Here is a 10,018-nt window from a genome sequence, read left to right as displayed (position 1 = left end):
TCTTTCATTGTCATCTACAAAGTTTGTACTTCAAACTTATTTTTTTAATTTCCAAGTATCATATACATGTTCTATAGCATTTTTGCTTAATAAAATTTGGTTTAATCCAAGTGATATAACAGGACTATTGAATTTAACTTTCATTCGGATTTACGTTGATCGTTTGAGTACGGAAATTGATCTACACTCTTTATACATGCATTAGCACATAACATGATGCCATGATATGTTTTAGTAAATGATTTACAGTATAACACCGAGAGTGTTACAAAGACCGAAGCTCACGAAACACCTGATACACGGGTGAGTCTTCAGCAACCCTACGTCAAGAAATGACCATAGAAAAGTCATGCAAAATAGATTTTGACCGTAATTTCTCTTACAGCATGGAGTCAATGGCTAAAGAATCAATATCATCTTAGAGCCGGTTTGAACATAAATCTAATGATGTAAGTTTTATGTTCTAAACAAGCATATCATTTGACTAAATGTTGATCAAACTTTGTAAATTTTAACTTTTCCTCTAGTCTAATACGCCTATCATTTTTTTGGACGGAGGGACCAAACAAAAAAAAGAAAAGAACAGAGAACCGCATTTTTTGGTCGGTATATGTTGGGGTTCAGTCTCCAGTATCGGGTTCTTTTGGCCCAGGCCTTACAGGGCGGCTTGCCTGACCTCGCGGCGCGCGCGAAACCCGCGACCTACCGCCGCGCCCCCGTCGCTCATAGTAAAACCTAACGGCCGGCGGCCGTCCCCGCCTTCTTTTCCTTCCTTCCCCATCTTCTTTGCCCCCTCCAAGAATCGCAGCGAGGGAACGAGCTCCAAACACCTAGTAATGCGGCGGACGAGGAGCCAGTCCGCGAGCGGGGGCAACACCCCGCCCGCTGCCGGTTCGTCTCCTTCCCCATCTTCTTTGCTCTGCGTGCTTCCGTTCACGGCTTCCGCTTCCTTGTACAGGACCAAGCGCGGAGGTCGCCGGTCGCCGGAGGGCTTCGCCTGCCGCGAAAGGGAAATCACCTGTCACCAAGGTGAGGTCTTTTGTCTGGTGCCCCATGCGTCTGCGTGTCATTATCTAGCCCACAGCCCCACACGTCGGTGCTGCTCGGGTCGATGGGAAGTTAATCAAACTTAGGCATAGGGGGGAATGGGGGATTCATTTAATTGGAGTAGTATTGTGTAACATGGATTCTGGCTTGGAGTCAGTGAGTGATTTCGTGGCACAGAGCATTTGTTCAAGTCAAATGAATCGAGAGTTCACTTGGAAAATTGGTTAAAATGGCATGCCTTTATTAATTGAAGCATTCAATTTTGTTGAATAATACACTGTGATTAAGGCTTCCAAGCGAATTTATCCCAAAGGAAACTCGAGTACTATAGCTCTTTCTGAATATATTAGGTAAACTTAAATAAATGTATGCGATGGTTGTACAAAGGTAGGATACAAAATGCCCCTTTCAGCCAGAACAAAAGTAGGACGCAAAGTGTCTCCTTTGATTTGAAGGTTAGTTATGTAAAGTAGATTTATTTGTCCAGTGATGGGATTTACTTACATCCTGCTCTTCAGGTGGAAACAGCATCACCACTGAGGAGTGCATGCAGAAAAGGTAGACCCAAGACTGAGTCGAAAGATAATGCCAGTGTGGAGACGTGCAGTGCAGGGAGCTGCGAAAAGAATAATTTGGAGGAGCAAACGGAATCCCTTGACAACAACGATGCAGCTGAAATGGACTGGGAAGAGGGGCACGTGGAGCACATTGAGTATTCTGATGAGCTCAGAGAGACCATCACTGTTGAGTTCAACGACGTACCTTCTTCCACTAACAAGAAGGGTGTTCGCAGGCCCACTGCTGAGGAAAAGGTTAGCTTTTTTTGATGACTATTAGAAACTGTTATTAGTCAAGCAAGGTATCAGAAAGGGATATTGGGTGAAGCCGTGAATTTGACTTCTAATCTTCTAATCTGTTTCCACAATGTCATGGCATTCAAATTCTCATTGAGAAGGTTATACAGAAGAAAAGAAATGAAGGGAGCTCCTAGTAATTCATTACCAACTACTTATATTTTCTGATTTACTCAGGAGTTGGCTGAACTTGTTCACAAGGTCCATTTGCTTTGCCTAATAGCAAGGGGTAGAGTAGTTGACAAGGCTTGCGATGATACTCTTATTCAGGTGTGTAATAGTGTTATTATCATCTCTTCATAATTTGTTTATCCTATATAATCCATATTTTATTGTCCATGTTCGAAAACAATGAAATTTGATGTAAATTTTGGGAACTACTAGAGCTGTGGGTGTCTTTCAAGCTAAACATACTTTTTTTTTTGTTTCTAATGTTATTTGCAGGCCTCAATTCTCTCTCTTGTACCGTACCACTTACTATGGAGTCTTTCTGATGTTCCAAACCTGAAAGCTATTAACCTACGTAGTCTTGTGAGCTGGGTAAGACACTTTTCTGTTTATCCGGTTCAGTTAAATATTTGATGTTTCATGAAAAGGAAGTTTTTAAAAGTTAGTTTTCTTAAGTTGAATGTATTGTACTTGCAGTTCCATCGTACTTTTTGTGTAACTGCACAATCCAGTGACAGGGGATCTTTTAAATCAAATTTGGCTTTCACTATTCAAGATCATGTAGGCACTGCTGAAGAGGTATTAAAAACTGTGCTTTGCTGAATAAATCCACTGTCTGTCTTTACATCTTTTCTTTAACAGTATTTTGCGTCACTGTTTATTTTCATTCTGGTATTGGATATGGAACTCTGAATTTTGTTTTGTTCATCTGAAGCTGCAATAATGTCTATTTGTGAAGCTGTCACTTAAATTGTCTGCTATGCAGGTTTGTGCACTCTCTGTGGCATTATTCAGGGCACTCAACTTAACAGCTAGGTATTTATTTCGCTGCCTAGCTAGTTATGTAATGAGTTTTGGCATATCTTTACTGTGTGCATAGGAGAGCAATACATCATTTTTGCTGTCCTATTAGTTCTTATTGAATGTTGTTTGCTTTGGCGTCCCATGAAGATGATAATGAAATTAGACATTTTCTGTGATATGTAAAATTAGTTATTTTCTTAGAGTAGACTGGATTTGCCAATCTGTTTGGGGAAAAAGAAAAGGTAGGGCAAAGATAAATGGATGTAAGTGGCAGTCACACAAATTAGGGATTAGTATTCACTAAGATACGTAGCTCTGAATTTTTTTAATATAATTATCTAAAACTACTGTTTTAATTTTTGCCCACGCCCATGAAAGTAAACATGCAGATTATGCAATCATCACTTGCTATGCCATCTGTCTTGTGAAGTAAACGTGATCATGTCACTAAGAAAATGGATTTGGATACAGTATGCTACTTTTCTCTTTAAAATCATTGAACCGTCCCTAAGCATATGTTTCCTTGTAGGTTTGTTACAAATCTGGATGTTGCTGGACTCAAGCCTGATACTAAAGTGAAGGGAACATTCAGTCAAGATGCATCTAGGCTTTGTACTAGGGCACTACCATGTAGTTCTCCTTTTGCTGCTGATAATGTTATTTGTTCTCCTGCTCAACTGAAAGATAATTCTCAAGGTAGTGTCAGAATGAATCAACAAAGAGGTGATCTTGGAAAATCAAAACAGACCTCAGCATGCAAGAGAAGTTTATCTAAAACTTTGTCAAATATAAAATCAGATCATGAAAGTAGCTGTGCTTCAACATCAAAAGATAAATCAGACAGCGACCAATATCCTTCCAGAAATAATGCTGAAGTACCAAAAAGAAAAGGGGATGTGGAATTCGAGTTGCAACTGGAAATGGCTCTTTCAGCTACTGCTGCCAAGACCCAAAATAATAAACTAGCTACTCACATGAGTCAATCGACTGTTAGCTTACAAGATTCTAGGCCACCATTGAAGAAATTGCGTCAAAATGCGGAAACTTTATCCAGCTCAAGTGCAATTTGGTCAAGAAGTGCTGGAGCTCCGTTATATTGGGCCGAGGTATACTGTGGTGGGCAAGCATCAACAGGAAGATGGGTGCATGTTGATGTTGTGAATGATCTCATTGATGCTGAACGGAAAGTAGAAGCTTCTTCTGCTGTTTGCAAGAAGCCTTTAAGATATGTTGTTGCTTTTGCTGGAAATGGAGCCAAGGATGTAACCAGAAGGTCTGTGCCTTTTGCACGATTCCTAAGTTTGTGCCATGTGCTCACGAGAGTGGCATACTAACATTGCACCATCTTACGTTGTTCACCAGACAAATCAATCATAGCAGAATTACTTATGAGTAAAAATACTGACGCAGTTATTACTAAAATACACACTAATTCCAATGTAGGTCCAGTCTAAACTGCCCTGGAGCACTGGGTTATTTTATAAAACTCTAAAGTAACAAGTATCAATAGTTTTATGCTTGGCTCAGCAGAAATTTTACTTAAGTAATTCTGAACATGGAAGTTCTTGAAAAACTGGTTTCTGAACTGCCTTCTGCATGTTCCCAGGTATTGCTTGCAGTGGCACAGAATTGCACAAGGCCGAGTGAATTCAGAGTGGTGGGATAATGTTTTGGCACCACTAAAACAGATGGAACTGGCAGCAACAAACAACTATGAAGACATGGAACTTCAAACCAGAGCCCTAACAGAGCCTCTTCCTACCAGTCAACAGGTACATCACTTGTGAGATTTAAGATAAGTTAATCTGAGCTATTGTTACCCCTTTTGCTTCTGGCAAAATTTCCTGTTGGTTGGATTTGGTAATCTGTATGATTGTTTAGGCCTACAAGGACCATCACCTATATGCTCTCGAGAGGTGGCTTCACAAGAACCAAATTCTTCATCCCCAAGGTCCTGTTCTTGGTTTCTGTAAAGGACATCCTGTTTATCCAAGATCATGTGTTCAAACACTGCAGTCAAGACATGGATGGTTGCGGGAGGGCCTGCGAGTCCGAGAAAACGAGTTGCCTGCAAAGGTTCGTAATAGAAGCACTGAGTTTTAGTTTACCTAGTTTTGATGCTGATTTAATTCCCCCTTTAGGTTGTTACACGTCCAAAGAGGACTTTCAATGCTCAGTCAGTTCAATCAAGTGGTAACGAAGATGGTCTTAAACCAACCTTGGAACTATATGGTGAATGGCAACTGGAACCTCTACAACTTCCCCATGCTGTAAATGGCGTTGTGCCAAAGGTATTTTTAACTCTTTTTTACTATGGCTTGCCATTTGGATCCTTTGGTCTTCAGTCCTTGTTTTCTGGTGTTCCATACTGATTCATGTTAAAATGTCTCCAAAGAATGAACGAGGCCAAGTTGATGTATGGTCAGAGAAGTGCCTTCCACCTGGTACTGTACACTTGAGGTTACCAAGATTATTCCAGGTTGCAAAGAGACTTGGCATCGACTATGCTCCTGCTATGGTCGGGTTTGATTATTGCAGTGGTCGGTGCCTCCCAGTCTTTGATGGGATTGTTGTCTGTACCGAATTCAAAAGTGCTATCCTGGAGGTATGCTTTGATGGTAGAATGTTTTTTCAATATTTGAAACCTTTAATCACACTGTTATCATGATTTACCTGATCTATTGTGTGATTTAGCAATGCATCTTATTAGAAATTTAAACAGCTTTTTTCTAAAAAGTTATTTAAACAATAGAAAAAAGTTCGAGAAGTTACCATGCCGAGCCTAGTAATGTAGGCGTCTTTGTGATACTTATGGGCATTGCATAAATGCCTTGCGTTTGTGTCCAAAACAAGCTAAGTGTCCCTTTTCCTCGTCACCATCATATTCCACACCATACACCGTCAGTCAGTTCAGTTCTAAAACTGACACGATACTAATGCTTTCATACCCACTAGGCATATGCAGAAGAAGAGGAGCGGAGACGGGCTGAGGAGAGGAAGCAGGAGGAGGCTCAGGCACTCTCCAGATGGTATCAGCTGCTCTGCTCCATTGTAACAAGACAGAGGTTGAAGGACTCCTACAAAACACCTTCACACGGGCTTGGTAATGAAGGGCTGCCCGAAAATGATAATGTCCATAGAAGCACTCGCAGCAGTGGATCCACGGAAAGGGAGCCTAGTTCAAGCAAACTGCAGACAGATGATGACCATGAGCATGAATTTCCAGAGGAAGACCAGAGCTTTGACGAGGAGACCTTTGTGAGGACGAAACGCTGCTCATGTGGTTTTTCTATCCAAGTAGAGGAGTTGTAGCTTTCATACCAGGAGTGCACATGTTTCTAACTGTTTGTAACATATGTCCTCTTTCATCCATTTCAAAGTCGGAATCCAAGACATAGTTTTTTATGCTTTTATTAATTTACGAGAGTACTTATGTTGGCTCTCAAACTTGATTCAGTGTGTGTTTAGTTTTGGAGGTGAAAATTTTTGGGTGTCACATCGAATGTGTCGGAAGGATGTCGGGAGGGGTTTTTGGATACTAATAAAAAAATAAATTACAGAACCCATCAGGAAACTGCGAGACGAATCTAATGATACTAATTAATCGGTCATTAGCACATGCGGGTTACTGTAGCACTTAAGGCTTTTCATGGACTAATTAGCTTAAAAGATCCGTCTCGCGATTTTGCTGAGAACTGTGCAATTAGTTTTTTTTTTGTCTACATTTAATACTCCATACACGTGTCCAAATATGATCTTTTACTGTAGGAGGCAAAAATTTTGGCAAACTAAACAGGGCCTAAATTTCGCATTAGCAACTTTATTGCATTCACCAAGAAAATTATTAATGCTTAATGCAAGGGAGAAAATGTCACAAGCAGCAGTAGTGTGTGAGCTTTATGCCACTGCAGAATCTGCAGCCAAGAACATGAAACATGAACAAATCAAGTCTAAGCAGATATGCCTGAAATGAAAATCAGAATGAAAGAGAGCAGCTGGGGAAAAAGGAAGGCCAGCCGGCCGATCACGCCGAAACGCTCCGGCTGCCGTCCGTGCTGCTGAAATCGGCTTTCCGGCAGGCGTCCTCGACGATGCGCTCGATCCTCGCCTCCACCTGGGCCATGGTTGGTCGCCTGTCGGGGCGCTGCCCGGTGCACTCAATGCCGAGCTGCAGCAGCCGCATCATCTCCCCCTCGACGCGCGGCTCGTTGGCGACGGCGGCGTCGAACACCTCGGACGTCCACTCCTCCTGCACCACGGACCGCACCCACCGCGGCAGGTCCACGCCGTCGGCGCCTTCCGGCAGCGCGTGCAGGGGCGCGCGCCCGCTGAGCAGCTCCAGCACCACGACGCCGAAACTGTACACGTCGGCGCTCTGCGGCACGCTGCGGACGTCTGTCACCTCCGGAGCGTGGTACCCAGCGCCCCGCCTCGGTGGCGCCGCGGCACCCGTGAGCTGCGCAATGCCATAGTCGGAGACGTAGGCACCGTCACGCGTGGCAGTGACGACGATGTTGGATGACTTGATGTTGCCGTGCGACGACTTGGCCCCGCCCTGGTGGATGAACGCCACGCCGCGCGCCGCGGCCAGCGCGATGCGCGCGCGCGCCGTGAAGTCCAGCCGCGCATGGCCCTCCGCGCCTCCGTCTGCGAGGCAAGAAAAGAATGTGAACATGGTGTCCATCCATCCCATATGTACACGAGGAGAAGACATGTTCAGGGGCAGGGCACGAACCGTGCAGGAGGGCAGAGAGGCTGCCGGCGCCGACGAAGTCGTAGACGAGGAGCTTCTCCTCCTTGCTGTAGAAGTAGGCGCGCAGGTGGGTCAAGTTGTGGTGATGGAGCGCACCAAGCGCGGTGGCCTTGTTGCGGAACTCGTTCTCGTAGAGGTGCACCTCGCGGAGCCGCTTGACGGCGAGGACGGGCTCGCCGCCGTCGAGCGTGGCGCGGTACGTGGTGCCGTGCTGGCCCTTGCCGAGCACCTCGGCCGACGCCCGCAGAAGCGTCTCCACGTCGTATGGCCTCTCCGGTGCGCTCCCCAGGAAGACCAGCTTCTTGCCTTCGCTGATCATCGCCGGCGCGAGCGGCGGGGCGTGCGACTGCTTCACGGCGTCCCTGTCCGTCCTCGCCAAGGTCACCGTTATAGGCGCGGTGGCCTCGTGCACGTTGGCCGCCGCAGCATCCGCGGGCCTCCCCGCCGCCGCCGCCGCCTGGCGTCGGCGAAGGGAGGCGACGAGCCCCACGATGAGCAGGAGAACGAACGCGGCGCCGGCGATGATGCCGACGATTGCCCAACGGGATAGGGGCTTCTTCTTTCCGCCACCCGCAGACGGAGACGCCGGCGGAGGCGCCGGGGGCGTGGAGTTGGGGCACGTGGGGAGAGGCCCGTCGCAGAGCGCCGTGCCTTGGAACGCGCTCGCGGGCATCCTGGCGAGCGACGCCGGCACGGGGCCAGTGAGCTGCGCGTTGAACGACACGTTGAAGCGCGAGAGGCTGGGAAGGTAAAGCCCCGGCGGAAGCGCGCCGGCTAAGTCGTTGCTGTCCAGGAGCAGCGTGTCCAGCTGCTTGAGCCTGTTGAACTCCTCCGACACGCCGCCGGTGAGGCGGTTCCGTGAGAGGTCAACCTTCCTGAGCACCGCGAGCGAGAAGAAGCCCTCTGGCACGGCGCCGGTGAACTGGTTCCTCGTGAGGTTCACCACGGTCAGCTGGCCGCAGTTGCCGATATCGGCCGGGATACCCCCCGTGATGCCGTTGTGCCGGAGCGACAGCGCCTGCAGCGCGGTGAGGTTCCCCACCGTGCCTAGCGGTATCGTCCCGATCAGCCGCTTCCCGGGCAGCCGCAGCTCGACGACGCGTTGGGGCACGGCCTGGGTCTGGTTGCTGCACACGACGCCGCGCCATCCGCACGGCTCCGGCTCCGTGGTGTTCCACGGGAGGAGGCGGCCACTGTCCAGCGCGTCCCGCAGCGCCAGCAGCGCCAAGCGGTCCCCCGCCAGGTCCTGCGCCACGAGCCCAGGCAGCGCGGCGGCGAGCAGCGCGGCCACCACGAACGGGACCGCCACGCGGGCACCGCCGATCGGCCGCCGCTGGCGCGCCATCGCCCGGCGCCGCTGCGAGGTCCGCAGCTTCCAGGCAAGCAAACAAGGGCAAGTAACTAATAAAGCAGACGGCGGGCGATAACACGTCGGCGCGTGTGTCAATAGCGGGGATGGAGGTTTAGAGGCAGCCTAGAGTTCATCAGCGGCGACGGAGGAATCGGTGGCGCGGACGCGGTTGGATCGGAGGTGTGTCAACCTGGCGGGAAAGAAAGGATCTTTTTATACGTATTCCTCTGGTTCGCATCGTACATTCTTCTCCGTTGGCTTTATCTCTATAAACGTGTGTGAAGTGAAGCTGGTGGTGAGCTCGTCCGTCCAGCTGCGCCGATGCAAATATGCGGCACAGTTCTGTTTAACACTCGTAATGAACTCGACTAGTTTAGCACTTTAGCCACAGACAAAGCTACAGCTGCTGCTAATTAAGCTAGATCGCCATGGACGGCAGATTATATTAGTATGCTGTGGTGCTGCCAGAATTGGCAACTCTGCTGGTCTCTGGATGTAGTGGTGACACTCCAGCTAATTAGCCAAAGCAACAAGGTGGTTAAAGGAGGGTTAATTGGAGATTAGTTAATCGGCATCGGGCTCGGCGTCAAACGGACTCAGCGAGGGAGGCGGTCGAGGGACAGATGGTGAACTGACGACATGAGGTGAAAGAACTGAGGCTTGGCGTTTGGATGGGGGCGGGCCGGCGCGCCGCGACGAACGCGTCGCCCCGGAAACGCCTCGCGTTCTCCTCCAGGAGGACCCTAGACGTCCTGCATTCCTTTGTTTGTACTCCAGCATTTCCAGCTACATGCTCTGCTCTCCATGTTTGCTTCTTAAAAAAACCAAAACACACTAGGCTAAAGGGCCCTTGTATTGACACCAGTGCGCTCTCACCTATCTACCCAATAACCGTGTGTTTCAGCAAAAGGTAGCACATGGTTGTTTGCTGGCCGTAAAACACACGATTTGTAACGGAAGAAAAACCATGTGTTTTAGCACAAGCTAGCACATAGTTATTGGTTGCTGAACACATGATTTTTAATAGAGAAGAAACCATGT

General features: G+C 47.8%; 2 protein-coding genes across 2 annotated transcripts; one reads left to right on the top strand and one right to left on the bottom strand.

Moving 5' to 3' along the window:
- The first annotated feature begins 661 nt into the window (after positions 1-661).
- Positions 662-6,329, top strand: LOC136473311 (DNA repair protein RAD4-like). Its single transcript, XM_066470975.1, has 13 exons — positions 662-891; positions 959-1,029; positions 1,566-1,859; positions 2,079-2,171; positions 2,346-2,441; positions 2,547-2,648; positions 2,836-2,885; positions 3,403-4,146; positions 4,480-4,645; positions 4,755-4,949; positions 5,015-5,164; positions 5,269-5,478; positions 5,829-6,329. The coding sequence occupies exons 1-13, from the start codon at positions 837-839 to the stop codon at positions 6,183-6,185; spliced, it is 2,583 nt and encodes an 860-aa protein (XP_066327072.1). The 5' UTR covers positions 662-836; the 3' UTR covers positions 6,186-6,329.
- A 526-nt stretch (positions 6,330-6,855) lies between these two features.
- LOC136473309 (probable inactive receptor kinase RLK902) lies at positions 6,856-9,593 on the bottom strand. The gene is made up of 2 exons (XM_066470974.1): positions 7,609-9,593; positions 6,856-7,520 (listed from the first exon to the last, which is right to left on the bottom strand). Exons 1-2 carry the CDS (start codon positions 8,969-8,971, stop codon positions 6,898-6,900), a joined length of 1,986 nt encoding a protein of 661 aa, XP_066327071.1. The 5' UTR covers positions 8,972-9,593; the 3' UTR covers positions 6,856-6,897.
- Between the last annotated feature and the right edge of the window lie 425 nt (positions 9,594-10,018).

The sequence above is a fragment of the Miscanthus floridulus genome, chromosome 8, assembly GCF_019320115.1.
Source record: "Miscanthus floridulus cultivar M001 chromosome 8, ASM1932011v1, whole genome shotgun sequence".
Lineage (NCBI taxonomy): Eukaryota > Viridiplantae > Streptophyta > Magnoliopsida > Poales > Poaceae > Miscanthus > Miscanthus floridulus.
This window is presented reverse-complemented; position numbering and strand designations above follow the sequence as displayed.